The 23,210-nt window shown below is 36.2% G+C and overlaps 1 protein-coding gene across 1 annotated transcript; it reads right to left on the reverse strand.

Moving 5' to 3' along the window:
- Nucleotides 1–673: 673 nt before the first annotated feature.
- Nucleotides 674–15,989, reverse strand: LOC100890453 (major facilitator superfamily domain-containing protein 6). Its single transcript, XM_030980309.1, has 4 exons — nucleotides 15,713–15,989; nucleotides 5,784–7,394; nucleotides 2,365–2,568; nucleotides 674–1,614 (listed from the first exon to the last, which is right to left on the reverse strand). Exons 1-4 carry the CDS (start codon nucleotides 15,774–15,776, stop codon nucleotides 1,100–1,102), a joined length of 2,394 nt encoding a protein of 797 aa, XP_030836169.1. The 5' UTR covers nucleotides 15,777–15,989; the 3' UTR covers nucleotides 674–1,099.
- Between the last annotated feature and the right edge of the window lie 7,221 nt (nucleotides 15,990–23,210).

A 23,210-nucleotide genomic window follows, 5' to 3' on the forward strand; every position in this document is an offset into this window, starting at 1 on the left:
CAAATTTCATAGTTTTGAAAATGCTGTCTCTCTCTCTCCATTGCTCCGTGGTGTTTAAAAAGAATAAGGATATTTAAACAAATGTGAATGTGAATTTTAAAGACATACTTAGCACAACAATAATTTGTATTTTGTCTTTAAAAAAAAATCATCTAAATGAAATTGAATAAATTCAAATTTAAATTTGTGCATTTGTCACAGATATTACAACAAAATACTTGACTGACACAAGTCCTGTACATTTCACATTCATTAGAGCACCTTATCAACATTACAATGTTCTGGTATCACTTCTTTACTTCTGAATCCTATAGATGTTGAGAGTCATTCCCAATGGTAACTCTTTTGCTTTTTATCTCTTATCATACCCAAGCTTCATCACTTGGAATGATAGAAGCTTACTCTAATAGTCTAATACCAATCATTTTATTAACATACTGTTCAAAATCAATCATAAATTTAGTTTAAAGGGCAAGTCCACTCCGAAAATAAATTGCTTTCAGTAGAAGCAGAAAATTAGACAAACTAATAAAAAAAGTTTGAGCGATATCGGACAACTAATAAAAAAAAGTTATAAATATTTAATAACATGAAAAACACAAGACAAATTGGCAACTTACTCATGAGTCTTTGACGTCATTGCCTCACTAGTTATCAATTGATTTATATATTTCATAGTTTTTCATACTTTTTAGAAAATTCATAACTTCCTTATTAGTTACTCGATTTAACTAATTTGTTTTGCTCTATTTCTCTTGTTTTTTGCATCTATTTGAAGCAAATTATTGTTGGAGTGGACTTAGCCTTTAATGATATAAAGGCGCTTAAATGGCTTGAAAGTAATATTTCTTTAAAACAATAATTACTTGTATGTTGAGAGAGTATAATCATCATACTATGAAAAATTGTATTTCAATTCATCCATGTTTGATACTTATTTACATCAAATTCAACAGAGTGCAAATATCTGAAAATCTATGCAAAATTGATGAGATCAGCTAGGTGAAACAAATAATGATTTCAAATGAAAAAGCAACATTTCTGTTTTATTCACTTTGAACTGGTCAGCCACAATGTTCTCCACTCCTGAATGTAATCATCATACAGCATCCATTGCTTGGTCCAAGTCTACATCATCCAGATATGACATCATATTAACACCAAGATTCTGTAACATCATCCTCTCCATCTCGATTCCATACAAGCCCTGCCTCCCCTGCTCACTATGTATCAAAGCAGCTAGGCTGGTCGTCCCCGGCGACCGATCCATACAATCATCATCCTCCAACGAGTCCATTCTCCTCTTCTGATGAAAATACCCACAAGGCATACGCACCATCATCTCCCGGGTGGTACGCGATGGAGCCGGTATCGATGCCGCCTGACGCTGGTGTGTGGTGGAATTAGGGCGCATCTCCATGATGTGTTGGTACCCCCCACAGTCTCTGCTGGTACCGGGTGTATCAGGATCTATAGGGGATGCAGGGCGGTTGATATCTCGGAGGGCAAGGCGCATCGAGCTGGCATCTAGTTTAGGAGGGCGATCGTCTAGCTGCTCGAGTTCAGCTGTCTCCATCTCAATAGCTTGGTTCACTCTGCCTTCTGAACTGCTCTCTATTGGTGACAAAGAAATGTTATTTAGAGTCAGAAGAATGAGTAATTCACTGAATTGCTTATTTGTGAACATTTAGATTAAAAGATAATAAATGGATTAAAATGTACCTAGATTATTCAATACAGAATTACAGGTGATCCTCTTGTGAATAATTCATGTTATAAAAAGGCAATTCAATTACACTTGCTCTTGGCTGCTTTATGTTGGAATTAAGGTTAGGTTTTGGGTTGCGATTGGATTTTAGCTAGAATGAGCTCAGGGTATAGTACAGTATTGAATCCAGGGTCGAGGTCTAGAATGATGTTTACAGAGTTTGACTGATGTTTCAACAAGTCCTTTAAAGCTTATCTGCCATAGTTTACAGGAGGGATTAGACCGCCCTGCAAGGTTACTGGACAGGTGGTTATCTCATCAACTCAGCTCTCAGTTAACATAAGAAAAAGAGGATGATGGGGGACCAATGGTCACCGATTAGGCATTGTTTGTTATATAGAGGGCGCAAGTAGCTACAAGTAGTGCAGTGGGCCTTTAAGCTCTAATTTAACTATGAGGAAAAGTGTTTTGAAATAAGAATATCTTATCCAAATTACTAACAAGTAAATTTGGTTCTAAAATTATCCCTGGAGAATTGTTCATAAAGTCATTAAATTACTGTATCTATGAAAAAGATGTTTGAAATAAGAATATCATATTTAAAACCCACACGTTCATTTAAAAAAAAAATTGGACTAGTAAGTTTAGAAACAAACCTCTGTGGCTCGCTCTCCTACTACTCCTCTCATCTGTTCTGAATCTGCTGTATAATACAGGTGGGTATCGCTTAGTGAAGACATGATACAGACCTAGGTAGAGTAATCCTGATAGACCCACCACAAAGGCTGAGGCACGGAATAAGTTACGACTTCCAAACCGATCATATACCAATCCTCCTAATAGCGTTCCTAGTCCCTTCCCTGCAGGCAGTGGGTTTAAAAAGAAAAAGAAAGGATTCTCAGATTCAGGTTGAGAGTATATCAAAGTTTATCATTATTTTATCAAATAAATAAAATGTCAATGTTCAAATATAAATGCAACAAATTATGAAATGATACATACACATCCAATAAAAATATCAGGTAACAACATTTTTATGGATCTTGTAAGTAGTAAGTCATTAAAAGAGAGCATTTTCATCCAGAATGAAGTAACATCACAACATATTCTACCAAAGATAATGTCATGACAAAACACTATTTTGTTCATATATTTTATACAAGTATATTCCTGCAAGAAACCAAGACTGAACATGACTTTCACCAGACTCAAAGGACATGTGAACCTTGAGGCCTCTTGCAAAATCTGACTAGTAATTTGAGTCACACGGGAGATGCTGGTTATTACCTTCAAGTAATACAAACCATGCTCTGAGTCTCATTAATGTTTCATGGACACATTCAAGATGATATATCATCCTCTCCTGTGAGATATGTTCATAAATCCTTACCAACTCATATAGTGCTACTTTGAACATAATCAGGAATGTGATCAACTGATCACAAACTAGCTTAATGCAACACCTATGTACCAAGGACATTTTTGTAATCTAAGCATAACTACTAAAGGCAATACTATAAGGTATTGAAGACGTCCTATAGCTGATTTCTTGAAACTATTTGTGATTAAAGGGAATTGGTAACATTGTAAAGATAAGTGAAACTGGTGCTAAGGTAGTGACTTCAATGCTAGATGTACAATTAAAGATAATCTAAAAGTTTGAGTGAAAACAGACCATTATTAACGATAACAATTGGGCAAAATTGATCTGATCTCAATTCTCCCAACTATATTATTACAATTTAATTAATTTTTTTAGGTGAGTGTAAAACGTCACAAAGCAATGAGTTGGCTCTATATACCATTCCAGACATTTAAGTGTTGACAGATTTTTTAAAGCCTGTTTTATGACTTATTGTCAAGGAAAAACGGTTGGAAAAATTCAAAAATGGTTGGGAGAATTTACTGTTAATCACTGTTAAAGGGTGTTGACCAGTGTCACCTTCTTAGAAAACCATTAATATCTTTGCATGTGGTTTGAGAATTTTTTCAGGATTTTTTTGCATGTTAGAAGGAAGATAATAAGTAACATTTCATACCAAAATTACACAATTTCGTAATCAACCTTCAACAATGTTACCAAGTCTTTTTACGTTTTAGCAATATTTGGAAGACCAATTACAGACTGTATAGAGACTGAGAGAGACATTATGTTATGCACATTTTATTTTTTGGCCCTAGTAGGAAATAAATATTGCTGAACAGGAAATTAAACCTTTTTGCCTAGTCAGTTCTACCGAACATATAGTTTGATGGAGTGCATATCATGAAAGTATACCCAATTGTGGTAGCTTATGATCAAGTGACCTCAAAAAATATTTCATGGTAAAGAGTAACCTGTTTTTCTGTCTAATGATACCCTATTCATAATTTGTTTGGCCACGGATGCCCGATCACTGTATAATGGATCCTTTTCTAATGAGTCATAGCAATCTCTCATTTATAAGTTACAGTTATTCAGCATTTAGATACCTCATTTGCATGTTCCTATGACGAAATGGGCACAGGATTGAATATAGTGCTTAATGAACAGTGACCCAGTAGAATAGTTATTTTAGATCTGCAGTAGGTTGTACATCATCATTTTAGAATGATTTTAATTATACATACACTCTGTATACTTATGTCATGTATTACTTTGTTTATTTATATTTGCCTTACTATAGACCTGCCAACCTCTGGAGTTAAAAAACTGTATTCTTTAAACCCAAAAGTTGTATTTTACTGACAAAAGTTGTATTCTTAAAAATGAACACGGACTGTTACACGGATCAATGCCTCTTACAGTTCCAACATACAGGAAGAATTTTTTTTAAGGATCGTTGGTTGAATATACATGATTTCGTCACAACTGGTGTGTTCGATGAACCAATGAACATCCCCAAATTGCTGATGTGAGATGCTTGTAGGATACTTTATAGGTCAGAATGGGCATTTTGCCATTGAAAATGGCACACACACACAAAAAAATTAAAAAATTAAAAAAAAAAAAAAAAAAAAAAAAATCGTATTGTCGTATTTGCTTCTAAAAATCGTACTAAATACGACTAAATCGTACTGGTTGGCAGGTCTGTTACTATGGTTACAATCAATGGAATCTAGCTCATGAATTGTAGAAAATTTAATTTTAAAAATGTGTCCACATCAGCAGTAGATAGTACATGAACTCTATAATATTGATGTGTAGCTTTTAAAAGTGCTTCAAAATATAACTAATTACATGCAGTATATCATTAACATGAGAATAACTCATAATTGAAGCAATGAATATGATAAGTTCAAATCTCATGTCCAGATCTACATTAGATTGTAAAGGAATGATGTACACACTTTGTAATTATGCTACAAGTGCTTTATTGATATATACATTTCCCCACAAATACAATATATTATCACAAATATAATAATCACTGAGGATATCACGTTCCTTATAACTACATTACCAGTATAAGAATATATAAATCCTTAGCAGGAGTAATACTCATACTGTGTCCACATCTGCCTTAGATTGTTCAACCCATACAAGAGAATATGAGTCATCTGTACTTGATTTTACATATATATTGTTCATGAATTGATGCATTCATCATCATATCAATAATCATGATACAAAGTGCAAAGTTGTTTGGCCTATATTGCTGTACAGTGACATCATAATGCCTCTGTAGCCTGTATATCTTGTGCAATAATTCAATATCGATAATACAATAGTTCATCTTAGATAATTCATTTTATTTAATTGGATTTTGATTATAATCCCCGCAGATAGGAATATAATTACCAAGCTGTGAATATTATGTATGTGATACATGTAATTTATGGGGTCAATGACATCTCATATGGCAGTACTGTATACAACAGAATTTATCTTGAAAATGAAGTACATGGACTTTTTGCTGTATTCCCATATTCCTCTTGTTCCTGCTTTTCCATATTTTAAGTATTATTTTCTTCCCTTTTTTCCCCTCTTTTTCCTTGACACTCTATCCAATTGAACAGGAATAATTGAATATGAATTTCAATCCATCAATGCCATAACATGAAATGAGAAAGGGGGAAAAATGGTCATACATACCAAATCCCATGTGAACACTAGTGAAGACTGCTTGTAACGTCATGGCCAGACCTGGAGGTGCATTCTGGTTGGCGTAGGATGTACAAGCTGCCCAGGACAATCCATAGGTGATTCCATGCAGGAGCTCAAAGGGTATCACTGCCCAAGGGTTGGTGATCAGCGAGTAGCCTAAGAAACGTACGGTATAGCAGAACAACGAGAAGCAGAGTGCTCCTATATGACCGGTAAATCGTATAACTCGGTTTGATACAAACAAGAAGGGTATTTCTGCAATGCAGGTGATAGTCAAAGTGAGTCCCATCAGGGTGTGAGATGCATGAAGCTCCTGGAGGTACAGGAACAGGAATGTCCCGATGACTCCAAAACCCATTCCCAGGATACAGACGGTGACCAGGAAACCAAGGATCTCAGGTTTGCGGATTAGTCTCGGAATGCTCTGGCACTGTGCTTTGACTGATGTCTGTAAAGGGAAGACGATGAAGGTGGCAAAGACCACAGACGCGAGCATGAAGGCCAGGAAAAGATAGAAAGCAGGATCAAAGTAAGCTAGGTTCTTGGGTGAATATCTTGCGTAGTGGTCTATGAGGATTCCAGAGATGAGAGAGAAGGCTCCCCAACCAAAGGCACCCCAGATACGCTGCTTACCAAAGTCATCATGTTTCTGCTGCAAGAGTTCCATTGTCGTAGAGTGAAGGATTGGAGAGGTGGTGCACATGAACGTCCTACTAAACAAAACTAGAATGAGCAAGAGGAAAAATGTGGACAGAAACGCTGAATCAGTGTGATCCATTTTGCTCACTAGTGGCTTTATCTCATGACAGTGGCATGAAAAAGAATCTTGTGTTGAGTCAGTAAGGTTCAGGGGTGACATAAAGGAGATGTTCAAGGATGTTGAATATATCAAGGGTGTTCTGTTATTTCTTGAACACCACACATCACCTTCAGAGGACCACTCACCATCCGTCTGCTTTCTGTATATAACTGGTTCACATTCATAACATGATGAAGCCCCTTTTGGAGGATCACAGCCATACGCATCACCTATACTCTCATTACACCCGCTAGTTCTGTTGACATATGCTCTATCTTGTTGAAGAAAACACAGAGTTTGTACACAAGACTCCTCTCCTGTTGCTGACGTAGAGTTGCCTTCCATCGCGCTCCTTTCTTCCTCACACGATAAACTGTTATTGAGTGCTCCGCAAACACTGTAACAGATACCCAACTTTGCATCACTGTCATCCTCTAATTGCACTGCCGGTGAAATTGCATTCAAGTAGGGTGGAAATTCTGTCACATCCATCAGATGCAAAAGGTCTGTAGTCCTGAAATTTGGCACAGCTTGATCGATGGGTAATTGGGTGGTGTTATGATATGCATCCATTCTCAAAGAGGGAACAAAAAAGGTCCCAAACAAGAACACTGTGGCACCCCCTATGGCTGTAAGGAGCACGGCTCTGTGTGTGTTGAAGCTGTCAGCAATGCTGCCCCAGAGGTGGGTGAAGATGAGGGCTAAGAGAGGTTCAAGGCCCCTGATGAGACCCACTTGGGTAGCTGTCAGCCCTAGTTGACTCATGTACAGAGGCAGGTATGGAACCAAGCTCGCCAAACCTGTAAGGAAACAGGAAACATTGATGTTAAATAAATCAATAGAAACACTTCATACCACAACAAAACAGCTATCATGAACTTAAATGGTGATCTACAAAAATATTATATTCCAAACTACGAGCTTTACTTGTTTTCTACACCTTGCAGAAAAGAAAGGAATGAAACTTTAGTGGAAGTTCTTTATAATAAAAGATATTCAAACATTTGTTTGCCTCCATTGTAAAAATCTATATTTGTCCCACCATGAATTAACCATATACATTTAACAATTAATTATTTATAACCTTATCAAGTTTTAAATACTTTAAGAATGTGAAAAGTCAATTTGTTTCAATTTATGTTTCTTGAGAATATGACATGTTAAACCTCACATCTAAAATTATTCAACAAATGCCCTAATTCAAACGAATCCAAATTTCTTGAGTTACAAAAAACACAAAAATAATCAAATTTAAGAGGGGTAGGAATAATTCAGTTGTTAACTGTTGCCTGGATATCTGACCTAATGTGACTTCTTTCATTCTAACAAAAGGTAAGCTGCTAAAATTAATGAAATGCAGCAGAAGTGCAATCTCATAGTGAGAGGGAAGGGATGTTGAGAAAGGGGCTTAATGAAATCATAGACCAGACATTTTTATACATAATGGCACCCCTATGTAAGACTGTCATGTATGAAGGCTGTGGGGATTATTCTATTGCTTTTTTAAGCTGTTTAAATATGCAGGATCTCCAGGTTTAGCACTGGTGGAGGAAAAGGAGGGAGAGGAGGGAGAGGAGGGAGAGGAGAGGAGGGAGAGGAGGGAGAGGAGGGAGAGGAGGGAGAGGAGGGAGAGGAGGGAGAGGAGGGAGAGGAGGGAGAGGAGGGAGAGGAGGGAGAGGAGGGAGAGGAGGGAGAGGAGGGAGAGGAGGGAGAGGAGGGATGGAGGAGGGAGAGGAGGGAGAGGAGGGAGAGGAGGGAGAGGAGGGAGAGGAGGGAGAGGAGGGAGAGGAGGGATGGAGGAGGGAGAGGAGGGAGAGGAGGGAGAGGAGGGCGAGGAGGGAGGGGAGGGAGGGGAGGGAGAGGAGGGAGAGGAGGGAGGGGAGGGAGGGGAGGGAGGGGAGGGAGAGGAGGGAGAGGAGGGAGAGGAGGGAGAGGAGGGAGAGGAGGGAGAGGAGGGAGAGGAGGGAGAGGAGGGATGGAGGAGGGAGAGGAGGGAGAGGAGGGAGAGGAGGGAGAGGAGGGAGAGGAGGGATGGAGGAGGGAGAGGAGGGAGAGGAGGGAGAGGAGGGCGAGGAGGGAGGGGAGGGAGGGGAGGGAGAGGAGGGAGGGGAGGGAGGGGAGGGAGGGGAGGGAGGGGAGGGAGGGGAGGGAGAGGAGGGAGAGGAGGGAGAGGAGGGAGAGGAGGGAGAGGAGGGAGAGGAGGGAGAGGAGGGATGGAGGAGGGAGAGGAGGGAGAGGAGGGAGAGGAGGGAGGGGAGGGAGAGGAGGGAGAGGAGGGAGAGGAGGGATGGAGGAGGGAGAGGAGGGAGAGGAGGGCGAGGAGGGAGGGGAGGGAGGGGAGGGAGGGGAGGGAGAGGAGGGAGAGGAGGGAGAGGAGGGAGAGGAGGGAGAGGAGGGAGAGGAGGGAGAGGAGGGAGAGGAGGGAGAGGAGGGAGAGGAGGAGAGGAGGGAGAGGAGGGAGGGGAGGGAGAGGAGGGAGAGGAGGGAGAGGAGGGATGGAGGAGGGAGAGGAGGGAGAGGAGGGAGAGGAGGGCGAGGAGGGAGGGGAGGGAGGGGAGGGAGGGGAGGGAGAGGAGGGAGAGGAGGGAGAGGAGGGAGAGGAGGAGAGAGGAGGGATGGAGGAGGGAGAGGAGGGAGAGGAGGGAGAGGAGGGAGAGGAGGGAGAGGAAGGAGAGGAGATGGGGACAGTGATCACTCAATCATCTACATCCAGAGGATAGCAACTAGAGAAAAGAAGTCATGCTGTTCTCCAATCAATGAAATCACCCGCTTCGGTTCAGTAATGAATAATAAAGTCGCAAGGATCAAACATTGAGTGTACCAGCTCTACTTCAAATATACAGAGCACATGTGTATAGATTTCTGCATGCATAGAGCAATGTATGGTCCAGATTCTACCTATTCAGTTAAAGCAAACAAATATTATGTTCACAAAAGGATAACTTGGACCTCAGACTAACTTCCTTTGTTAAACCTTATTTCTAACAAAACCTAAACCTAGCATATAGGTTTAAATTTTAGAAGAGAATATAGGCTTGTTTAAGTATGCTAAGAGATGCTCAGATCACTATCAAAGATATGTATATATTTATTAATTAGTCTTGTTTTAATAGGGTGGCTCCATCAGTAGTTAAATATTGTTTTCCGTGGATATATTTCGAACATAAAGATGGAAAAACTACCCATATCTTATGTAACCAAGAACCTGTACACATGTATACCAGGTGGAAGCTTTAATGGTCAACACTTAAGAAAAGCTGCATTATAATCATCATGATTTGATTCTCAATCTATTTTAACCAGTTGAAAACCACACCTGGAAAAAAATAGGATGGAACTCACTTGAAATACTGTATGTATTAAATGAAAATATTATTCCACAAGGTTAACATAGAGTTAATTAAGTTTGATCTTTAGACAGTACTTCGTCACGTCTTAATCAGAACAGGAGAAGGACAGTGAGAGAGTGATTTGTACAATAACAAACTTACAATTTCCCTTATTCCTATTTGGAAAACCTATATATAACATTTCATGGACAAAATAATAATGGAAACTAGTTTTAAATACTGTACTGACAGCTTTGTGTGCCTATGGGTAAAATTTGTGGATACAAAAACAACAACCAAGTTTTCCATTTATGGAAGATTACTCTCATGATGCACAATTTGTACATGATAAGGAGAAATTTAAAAAATAATAAAAATAAGATGTGAATTCTAAGAGAAAATAGGAATCATACAATTACTATGCAGAATTTTCTTCTTAAAATTATAAATTAAACTTGGCAAAGAAAAGGATTTTGAGACAGGTTTGTACGAGACTTTTACAGTTCACCCTAGATACATTAATAGAATTGCAAAAAGAAAAATGTGAAGACATCTATTGACAAATAAACCTCTTCAAAAGTCTTTTACAAATGGTAGGTGACATAAACCACGCGACTAAACACTTCTGTCAAATGACGTTGCTAAGCATTTTCTTCTCCTATTCTCTATGTGGCGCGTAACAAAAAAGTAATCTCACTCTCTCACTTGCTGTCTGTGATGGCACTGAAAATCAATAGGTGAATCCAGCATGTACAGCTCAGTCCAGCTGCCTTTCAATTATGACCACCCTGATGAAACATTGATTGACATTTTAAGCTTAAAAGAAGCCGGCCATTCATGAGCAGTGTGTAAACATGTGTACCCCTGTAATTAGGTAACTCGGCTACCAATATGACCTTTTGATGCTGGAACAAGTATCTAAGTTTCTCTCCCATCCCTCCCCTCCACCCCCACCCCATTTTTAGTCCGCCAAACGTAGAAATTATCTTGACTCCCACTCTGGATTTGAATTGATCCCTTGCGAACCAATATAGGACTTTCAAGGATATTTTATAATTAGTCATTACATATGCATTTAAAATACGGGTTTTACAGTATTATCCCATATGCTCTTGTTTTAAATGACAGATCCCAGACCCAAAATATCTGTGAGAGATGCAAAAAACAGAAACTAAAACCAGTATTTATTGGCATACTGAGTTCTGCTATCTTCTGAAAATAGAATATCAAATATCATAATCTCTACCAGCTTTTAACCTATAAACTTGGGGTTTTTAATCAATAAATATTATTCAAAGGCATTTGTCATGATCAATGATTATTTCTGACATTGATTTAGTTTACATATGTTTACCATATGGTCACCGTGAGGGCATTTATGGCAACTACTAACACAAAGGCTTTTTCATTCTACCAAGTCCTCATTTCTCTCATGGGTATGATGTAACATCTGTTTTCTAGCTTATTAGAGAATCTATTACAAATCAATTGGTGTTGAGAGTGCATACATTATATATGATCAATTGTGTAATCACATTAAAGATTAAGGGGCTAAACAATAGTAATTATTCTGCAGTAAATTCAACTCACCATTTCCGGACAGTTCTTAAAATTAATTATTAAAGGGACATGTTTAGAATGAATTATCAGTGTTTTTACTCCTATGTTTAGTCATATTCAGAAAGGAATACCAGAGTTTAGGGGAAAAGAAAAGAATGTGTCTCAAATCTAAGTCTTTAAGTTTGAAGGGGTCGACGATTAGTGAATGTAATACATTCATGAGACATCTCAAAAGAGCATTTTGTCATGAAATGGAACATTTTACTCAGTTGCACTTGCCTACACCTTTTGCTTTTTAGAACTTCTCTATCATAATAAAATATGAAATGAACGTATTTTCCATACACTTGATTAGACAAGCCTGCACACTAATACTATTCTAGTGTCTCTTTAAATATGCGCAATGCATGCAGCTGAGATGCAACATTCACCACTTAAATAGGTTAATATAATCAAAATGTCAAATTCTGCAGCAGGCTAGAATCTGTAAATGTCAAATTTATCCACTCTTTCATATCAAAGCAAATTACATACAATAATAAACAGACTCTTGTTATCTGAAAATTGCAAAATAAGAGGGAGTACCAGTTGCACATAACTTCCCCCCCCCCCCCAAAAAAAAAGGGATATTTAATTCAAGCATATGGTGCAGGTGTGTATATGTTTGTATCTCTGCCTACAAAGAAAGAATTAAATGCAAGAAGCAATTTCATTTGCATCAAATTACCCTCCCACAAAATTAATGAAATCTCATTACAATATATTCTCTTGCGATTAGCTGACAATTTCTTACCTGCCTTTTTGATTTTTTTTCCTGGCATTTTATATTATTTAGGTTATTTGTATGCAGTTCAATCTGTATACCTTTAATAGCTGACTGGAATTAAGCCTTTAGAATTTAAAGAAATTAATTTTGTAATCATCACTGAAAGTTCATGCTTTCCAATAAAAACAATCAGACACAATTTGTTCCTTACATAGCATCAAGCCTAGAAATTGATTATATACTTTGAGGAAACACATACAGGAATCAAGAACGTGTTATGGTATCACAATCAAATAAAAAGAAAAGATTATCATTTAACAGCGTTGCCCGATTCAAAATTCAAGGGAAATACTTTGATTTATTTATTTGATTTATTTATTTCTGTTTGATTTTCTTTTTCTTTTGCATTTTTACAAATATATAACAAACAAACCATTGCAGATTCTGTATCTGTATTGTTATCATTAATTATTATCAAGCAAAATTAGGCTTACATATATATCTAAGCATAGATGAACATAATATAATGTAGCTACAACTGAAACAAACAAACCAAGCCAACATCCCAGGATGGCATCCACCATACCCAAAGTGATTATGACTTGGTTCTGGTAGGCTATACTCCATCATGAGAATGCTTATTGGATAATGTCAATCATAATAGATTCTACTAGCGTCCTGATGACATTTCACAAACCTATAATCTTCTTATCTCATACAGATTAGGACCCAGATATGTGCTGTAGTTATTAAATGCAGAAGGCCATTCTGTGATGAGTCACATCTACCATTTTCTTCAAGGCAATGGTGTACAGGAATGTAATTATCATTTGATCAAACTACTTTATTCAATAAACAACTAAATTCCAATGATGGCAAATTATGATATCATTTATAATTTGTATACTTAGAACTGATGTGGAGAAACATCATTTATAATTTGTATACTTAGAACTGATGTGGAGAAACATCATTTATAATTTGTATACTTAGAACTGATGTGGAGAAACATCATTTATAATTTGTATACTTAGAACTGATGTGGAGAAACATCATTTATAATTTGTATACTTAGAACTGATGTGGAGAAACATCATTTATAATTTGTATACTTAGAACTGATGTGGAGAAACATCATTTATAATTTGTATACTTAGAACTGATGTGGAGAAACATCATTTATAATTTGTATACTTAGAACTGATGTGGAGAAACATCATTTATAATTTGTATACTTAGAACTGATGTGGAGAAACATCATTTATCATTTGAACATGATACTTCACAGAGGAGAATAATAAGTTATACTGTTGTCTGAAATTAGATTATATAAGAAATAATCAGAAAATGTGGTTGAAGTTATGGAACCACACTTTTCCCTCAAAAATTCAAACAGAACTTAAACTCCATCTCATAATATGAGATGTGATATAGAAAGTAATGCTATTCCTGAAAACAGAATTTAACAAAAAATGTGCTGAGAGTGAAAAAGTATTAACATTGGAATCTACATCACATCCTACATAAGCTACCTTGGATTACAGTGAATCTACATGTATAATCAACAATAGATGTATATGTATATTATTTCTATGAACAGTTTGCAATCAGTTTGCATCATATTCTTACAATTTTACTTCCACTTGAATTTAGTGATTTGTCATGCTTTATCTCTTTCCGCCCTCATCATCCATCACTCCAAATTTTTAGACATCTCACAATATTTACTTATGTTACAGATCTCTCAATGTATAATTAGCTTGCTTAAAAGTCACTGAAAACATTGACATTTACCTCTCTACATTAGATACTGTTTTATTCATAGTTCTAAATCAAGATCCTTGAATGTCTCTTTTTTTCTTTAAAAAACTTGTCTCCCTTCTCTTTCTCACAAATCTCTCCCTTTTCCTCTCCATTCCTCCTCTTTCTTCCTGATTCCTCCTATCCATATTACAACCCTGTCTGCTGAGAGCCAGAAGGGTGTTAACCCATTAACAAAGATCTAGCTAACACCCTCCTGGCTACCAATAGACTAATACACATGTGTCTCGACCAGCGATATTCAACCCAGTCATCCTTGAGAGTATATTAAATGGGCTTTTAAAGTGCGGCATATTAAATAGGGTTTTAAGGTCCTGTACATCAAATGGAGTTTTATTCCTGTAGCGCATCCTGAACTACTCTACCAGACTAGACCATATATACTTCCAATGCATCATGATTATGAAGGGTGCCTCCCCTGGGGGCAAAGCACCCATTACAAACATCAGTACAGTCATATAACACACACTAAACACTTTTCTTTCATGCAAGAAAACATCCCAACATATGATGCAACATGAAAATATATTTTATTTTTGATGCGTGCGTATCTTTTCACGATAACATTTTCATGCGCTATTCATCATAAGGCTGACTAAGGTAATATGATACTCACAGTATTGATGGCAGAATTTCATTTCTGTTTTCAATTTTTTACCAACTGTGTTTAGATTTGGGATGCTGTTTGCACAAATGCCTTCTGAATTGTACCACTCATATTATTTGCCCAAATGGTACTAAATCTGGGACAAGTCATTCCCTTTTGAACTACTGACTTACCAACTGTAAATATATAGTTTGTATAGCCAGACAGTATATGTATCTGTAGATAGAATTAACTGCCTATATTCACATTACCTTAAATAATCTTTGAAAGGTGAGAGAAGTAAATGATAGTTGTATCATTTTATGTAAGTGGAAAACAGTTAGGAGTAGATGTTAATGATGATAGATGTACTTTTTATTTTCTGTTGATCTTGAAACAAAATTGCGAGCTACTTTAATAGAGAAATTTGATGCTGAATGCTAGTTTGATGAATTATAATACATGCATATAATATGAATTGGGTACAACAAATCTACAGATCATTGAGTTGAAGCAATTGATATTTGTGATACAATCTTCAAATAATTCTGACTTTGATGACGTTTACTTTTTCAAATACAGCCCAAACGTAATGTAAACTATTAAAACTTACATTCACCTCCCCAGGCGCGGATCCACGAGCCCAATTCTTCCGGCCCGGCTATGGCAAGCCCATTGTGTAAAAACTAGATAAACTCAGTTTATCAGAAAAACTGTGTTTATCAATGATAAACTCAGTTTACCAACTGATAAACTGAGTTTTTCTGATAAACTGAGTTTATCAACTGATAAACTCTGTTTATCTGATAAACTCTGTTTATCTGTTGATAAACTGAGTTTATCAACTGATAAACTGAGTTTTTCTGTTAAACTGTGTTTATCTGTTGATAAACTGAGTTTATCTAGTTTTTACACAAAGGGCTTGCCATAGCCGGGCCGGAAGAATTGGGCTCGTGGATCCGCGCCTGCACCTCCCCCCCCCCCCTCCCCCATCAATCCCTCCCAAGATACTTCATCCAGAGTCAACACAAATTGAGTCAAAGTAATTAGACTCACCGGCCAAATGTGTGAAATAGACCGCCTTGACAGGCAGGAGAGCCCGGTTAATGTGAATCTTCATCTTGGAATCTTTTCGCAAGTCGGTATTCTCTTTCCGCTTGTCTCTGTCGACGTGGTTATTACTTTCTGGAGGCTTGTGTTCCGTCTGGTTGTGGCCCCGAGTAGCTGCATGCTGAATTATGAATGTTGGTTTCAAATGATGACACCCTCTGTTTCTCCCATCTCCGTCATTTGTTATTCAATTCCTTAGAGACCGGCAAAGCTCTGCTCTCCTGAGGCATTAAAACAAAAAGGATATCACAATTTAGAAAAGAGAGACATTTATGGTATTTGATATGGCTGTTGTGATTCTAACATACCACATTTTTAAGAAATCGAGGTACTGACTAGAAAACAAAACACAATTGTTGACTATCTCCTCCTTTTTTACCAACTGGATTTAAAAACAAAATCTTTGTATTTCTATTTGTATTTCTTGACATACAAATAAATGGTTTCTTCATCAGCCTTGAGCTCATTTTCTAGATCATTTTGTGGATAACTTGCATCAGTATAAATGAGCTTTCAGAAGCTGTCATTTTTCATAGGTTTTTGTAACTCTTCTCTGAATTCAGCTATCATCAACACTAATAACAAAACTGATTCATATGAGCAACTCTTAAATAATTCATGACAACTTACGAAAGTAGTCGACATTACTGTCGGAGAAAAAATATAATGAACAAAACAGGAATGTAAAGCTCAAAATCAATTATCATTATAACCTGATTGAAAGCAAGTAGCATATCAAACCACTGTCATGTAATGAAAATATCACACATATATGATAAACCTGTATAAATAGAATTTTACTTTTAAACTCAATTCTTCCATTACACATTATTTTTCCATTCTATATTGCATTTCATTCATCATGAATACCACAATCTATAACACATTCACTTTTTTTTTTTGCATTATCTATTTTATTCATTCCGCATTATTCATATCTTGTCTGTTAGAAAACCACAGCCATCATAAAGACAATAATTGTTTTCTCATCATCAGTTGGTTTAAGAGAACCTCCCTGATTATTAAATTTCAATCAAATATCTATCTTGCTCCTAGCACCGACCACAAGGTAGTATGCAAACTTAATTGAGAAATGAAGATTTCACTCCTCAGGGCCTGCTGCGCACTGAGTAGTTAATAAACCTAGATTCATAGTCTCACGTTCCATCCTAAAATAGTTTGTGTGTCTAGTGACCCAAGATATTTAAAGATGAAGTTGAGTTCTGGTCATGCGATTGCATTGTGAAAGAAACGGTGTGGAACCGACCAGAAAAGGTTGATCCTCTAGCATATAAGAAGTTGTGTGTATTGCAAGGTTCTGGAATCATCAAAATAATAAGAAATTTGGCCAAGTCTTGGTAAAGTTACAAACACTTGCACAGAAAGATGTATATGGGACTACACGAACACGTGGCGTAAAAAGCCGCCCCCCCCCCCCGATTTTTACGATGTTACATGCATATTTAGAATATGAAGGCATTTGAAGAGCCATGCTTTTCAGGGAACATGTCTTAACTGATGTTCTTCCACACTTGCATGATAAGAATAAGCAATGCTCACGAATTATTTTTCACCGCTTCCCAGAACTCAACCTTCTCTTTAATCACCAACGGTACTGAAATATTATGTTTGAATTAGAAAGGAGAAACAACATGTTAACTAACATCTAAATTTCAATTTACTTGGGGAGCTAGTATCAACATCATATTTTGTTTTAGTTGGGGGGGGGGGGGGGTGACACCACCGATTAGTAACATTCCCCTGCTTTAAGGAGTGTGTGGCATAAAGTATTGTAAGTGCCAAAATAGAATTAAAATTAGGCATAAATACAAGATGAAATAGGCTCAGGGAATAGGAAACAAGAAGAGAAAAGCAGTGATAATGAAAACCTGAATTTAAAGAAAAGGTTTTTTTTCAAAAGCAATACATGCATGTTTTTCACAAAAAAATATTGCCAATTGGTAGGTAAAATATTTTTGTTTCAAAAGATACATGAAATAAGTATTGATCATTCTTAATTTGTCTTCCATCATCCAAATAGCAATTACTTGAAGGTATTTACACTTGTTATTAATGATAGAAAATATAGCTTATGTACACTTCATATATTTAAGACCCTTGAGATTATATTTCACTGATTAAAACGTATGCTACATCACACACTCCATCACACCCACCTAAATTTATTACTAAGCTGATACGTGTTACAGGTAGTAATGGTTTTGGCAGATGGTGTTTAAGTTCAGGTGAGAGTGAAAGCCGGTAACTCGATCCCCCAAATTAATGCTCCATCTCAATTTTTGATCCAGTGTCCCTCTCTTAAAAGGGTTTATTTCCTCCTTAAGAGACCGGTCCTTAAACCCCATCAATCAACTTCAAAGTCATTTGAAGCTTGTAAGTAGAAGACAAGATGGGGGTGTAAAGGAGATGAAGAGCATCGTGTTTGGAACATGGAAATCCAAAAGGCTTTATAACATGTACCGGTATGTAGAGTATTCATGTATGCATGGATGAAACTTATAGTCCCTCATCGCTGCATGGGTTTGAAATATGACGCTTTAAGCAAGACCATCAGATAATATCCAAGTATCTATGAAAAGAAATTTTGCTTCAAGAAAATGTAAGTGAAACACTAGTAATGATTCATCCAAAACGGTTTCCAATAGATATTTCCATCATATTAAAATTGAATTAGGCCTTATGGCTGCAATTAGCTTTAATAATATACATATATTCCTTAAAACATATTTCTCTCCCTCCCTCCCTCCCCCTTCTTTGCTAAGCCCGCTTCTCCCTCTCTCTCTCTCTCTCTTGCTGTATCTCTCTGTCTCTCTCTTGCTGGATCTTTTCCCTCAGTCTCTCTCACATGCATATACATACATCCTTATACAAGCATGAATAACGCACTTACTGCCTATAATTTTGAAGACAAAAGAGCAACGGAAGGCTTTCTTTACCACAGAATTTTCTGCATGAGTCAAAGAACATACAGGGCCTGGATAGAATTAATGAATATAAACAACCACCTTAGATTTTCTATTCACATTACAGCAGTCACTTTGTTCTACAGAAAGGGGCTCAAAATAGACAGTTTTTAGAATATGATCAAACCAGTATCACATTGAAGCAAAAAACATACTTTTTCATGGCTTCCCCAAAAGATGAAATAACATTGTAAATTCTTTCCGGAAAACAGATAAAAAACTATTCATCTATCACTTTAACCAAATGATGAATCAATATATTCAAAGCTCACATGAGAGAGAAAAAAATAGGCTTTTTTATGATTATGCTCCTATTGTACTTTAAATACAAGAAATTAATGAATAATTAAAGGGAAAGTCCACCCCCAAAATAAGTTTGTTTCGATAGAGGCAGAATAATAAGAAAATCAGGTGAGTGAAAGTTTGAGCAAATTCTGAATGAAAATAAGAAAGTTATGAATTATTGAAGTTGTGATCAATCAAACACAAATTGGCAACTCTATGACGTATCATGCGAGCTCAACTTCCATTTGCTCAGTACTAAAAAAATCTAAAATTTTCATTTTCCCTCAAGAAAAATTTCAACCATACATGCACCCTAAATATAATAATTGCAAATATGTTTCTATACTCCCCCTGCAAGGAACAAATATATATTCCGTCATCAATAACGAAGAAAACATGATTTTATGGAATATTATGCACAAAGCAAATGAAGGAGAGCTCGTATAATAAGTCACAGAGTTGCCAATTTGTATTTGATTGATCACGACTTCAATAATTCATAACTTTCTTATTTTTATGCAGAATTTGCTCAAACTTTCACTCACCTGATTTTCTTATTATTCTGCCTCTATCGAAACAAACATATTTTGGGGGTGGACTTTCCCTTTAATGAAAAATCTTGCATCTGAACTAGTGTTTTGACAAGGATACTCAAAATACTTGTGACCTACTGGACTTAATAAAGAAAACCCCAAATCCCTAGACATCTAGCATTTTGTTCTTCCAGTGATGTTGACCTGTATTTTCTCCCTCATCTCTCCATGTCATTATTGAATTATTCCTTTCTTGTTGGCCTCCTCCTTGCGGGGGTTTTCTCATCACAATACCTCCATCTTAATACTGACCTTTAAGAAATATAATGTGATGAGAATAAACACAGACAGCGATGCTTTTAAGATGAAAGGCCTCATTATTGTGTGCGCTTGAAAGTCACGGACAGCTTGTGAATTAGTGTAGGATGGTTTACATCCTAAATCATTCATGGAAAACCTTCTTTACTGTATAAGATCCATCAAAACATTCAACTATACATTTTCTTCTCTCAAGTGAAATTTGTCAAGACATAAAAGTGGAAATGATGATGAATTTATATAATGATCAGGTGGGTTTATAAATGAAGAAGATACATACAATATTGTTTTTTTTCCTATGAATCTGAAAATAATACAGCTCAACTCGTCTTGTGGAGAAAAGCGAGTCGGGCTGGACGTGCACTTGAAATAATAAAATAATACTATTGAAATGCTGGTGCATATTTTCTGTTTACAGGTAGTATATCGAAAGTGAAATTAGAACAAAGTAAGTGTGGTGAAATACTGGTGTAAAGTGCTACAATATTTTCAAATTGTCTTCACCTGCTGCATACATTTTTTAATTTCTATAAGTTAAAGGTGTTACAAAGTTTTGGTATGGGGTCATGAATTTGGTTCAAATTGACATATTGGAAGCATATGCATTCCTACATTATTCATTGATCTTCACAGTTGAAAATCGAGTCTAAAGTTATGAAATTGTAAATAATAAACTCTTTATGTTGTATAGCTCCCTCTCAAGGTCAAGATATTAATTTAGCTATGAAACAATGTTTCTTGACTAAAATCGACCGATAATCTATTCCCATTTGGAAATTATATATGACAACTACATATTCTGAGATTTTCATGTTTGCAGCTACCATTGTACGGCCATAAGCGCCATTTGAAATTTATCAAAATTTACCGGGAGCACCGGTAAATTTTTATATTCAATTTTTCTCAAAAACAGAAGTGTTTTAGGGGCTAATTCTTTTAGTGCTTATAATACATCCAAAGGGGCATCCAAATATATCTAAATTGTAAAGATTCACTATCCACCCAATTTTCAAAATTTCCCAAAACTTTGTATTACCTTTAATCTATGCAAATTTGCCTGCAATCAAGCCAGCAATGATTTTCTTTTTTTAACCCAATGAAAAATATTATGAATTATTATCCGACCAAATAGGATCACATTTTGGATCCTTTATAAAACCCAATGCATACTATAAATATATATTTAAAATTCAAAATGTATAATCTTTAAAAAATTTCATTAAGATATATGGGAGTTTATACGGATGTTTTCTTTTCAATTAAGGTTCTGAATAATGAAAGGAATACTGCAAATTAAAATGTTGGTGCATTTAAGTCTTCTAGTCAGAGTAAAGGCCAAAGCTGCTTTCGGTTATAGTATTGTAGACAACTGCAGAAAAGGTTGGGCATCCCTATGATTTAGAGGCAATTGGGCTTTATCCTCCTACAAAGAGGCTTTCAATACATACAACTTTATGTTTCTAATTCATTTTACTGGTCAGATCCTTGATCATTACATTTTTATGTTTGAATGTGTAAATCAAATGCTATTGCTTATTATTCCAAAATCAGATCGCAGTCTGATCGAGTATGGTAGTGTGTGGTGGACTAATACCTAGCAGCTAGTGTCTTGATGTCATGAACCGTATCTTCTAAGGACAATGCCCTATATATATACTATGCCCAAGGAGTAATGTAAAACTTTGAAGTCAGACAAGTGTACATATCAGTTTCAAGATCTGGAAACTGAACACCCAGTGGTATGTAAATTCCTGAATTATCATCACTAAAGTAAGCAAGGGTTCCCTCTTTCTTTCCCATTCTTTATTTTGTTGTTCACACTCCAAAGAAAGAGTGTATGTGTTATAAATATATTCTTTCACATTATTACAGCTAAAAATAACTGTCTCAGACATAGGTACACTGACATTAAAACTCCCAGAAATATATTGATGAAGAACATTTCATTATTACTAAATACATAACAAATCTAAATCTGCTTTCATCATATTAATCCTTTTAATTCATTTCCCATGTCAATAAAAAAGACAACCACATTAAATTTAAATTTAAGCTGAATCCATCAGTGGTGCTATGGTTTTTACAAAGTAAATCAAAGTGGTTATGAACAACAAATTCCACATGTTTTATGACAACTGTTTTAGTAGAGTAAAATATAGAACAGTAACAGATTTTAAGGACAGGGTTGATAATGAGAATATGATGACACTTACAAGAGCACATAATGCTGATTACAATGAGGAATATGAAAGAGACACTAATAAGAATTACCTCATGTACCTAAAAAGGATTTAAATTAAATTAAACTACATTGTTTGTCATGTATTTTAAATATATATTTCATCATATGTCCATATCTTACTATGAGATTAAATATTTTGAAATTATTCAGTTTTTAACGTGTACTGAGCAATAGAAAGAGACAGTTGCCACAGGGGAATAGAAACATGATAAGCTCTTAGAGTCCAGTCATGGCCAAACATTCCATAGGAACTAAAATATGATCACCACCATCCTCATGAGTAATGGACACCATGTTTACTTTCTCTGGAAAACTGAAATGATCCGCCGATAATGGCAGAGCAAATGCAAAAATCAGCTTCGTCAACAAACAGAATAAACATAATATTCCTGCATTAGAGGATCCTCCTTTTGAAAAGAAAATGGTCCCCATATCCCATGAGAATGCTTCTCTTTGTTTTACTGTAAGCATCGATTCATAGATCATCCACTTCAAAGCCTCGCATGGCATGCTCAGTCGGTCGAATGGAATTGCGAGGCATTCATAATTAAGAGACTGCAATATATATTTGTCAGCTTTGGATTGAGACACAACGAGCTTACATAGAGTACGCTCCTTTAGAACAAAATGGATCAATAGCATCTTTATAAACGATGTTAGTAAAGGTTCAAATATTTGAATGGATACAGTAATTCATATGACCATAACATTATATAGTTTGCTTACACCTGTTTCTACTTGTATCTGATTCGTTTGTAGGAATAATAACCTCATGATATGTTCACATCTATGGAAGATGTATTCAGTACTGACTTCAGACTTAGCTTTAGATTACAAATTTTCTTGCATAATGATTTAAGAATTTGATCTGAACCATAATATACAAGATATTATCATTGCAAATAACATCTTTGGGGGTACCAAACTTGTATCCCTTCCCCTAATATAATATACCCCAATCACTGGATTCCTATATGATTTGATCATCATCCTCTCCTTATAGAGAATTTATTTGTTATCCGTCTCTTACAAGCATGAAGGATTTACAGTTCTCAAGGCAATTAGTATATTGCAAAGGATGG

This window comes from Strongylocentrotus purpuratus, unplaced genomic scaffold, assembly GCF_000002235.5.
Source record: "Strongylocentrotus purpuratus isolate Spur 01 unplaced genomic scaffold, Spur_5.0 spur5_scaffold_11, whole genome shotgun sequence".
Classification (NCBI taxonomy): Eukaryota; Metazoa; Echinodermata; class Echinoidea; order Camarodonta; family Strongylocentrotidae; genus Strongylocentrotus; species Strongylocentrotus purpuratus.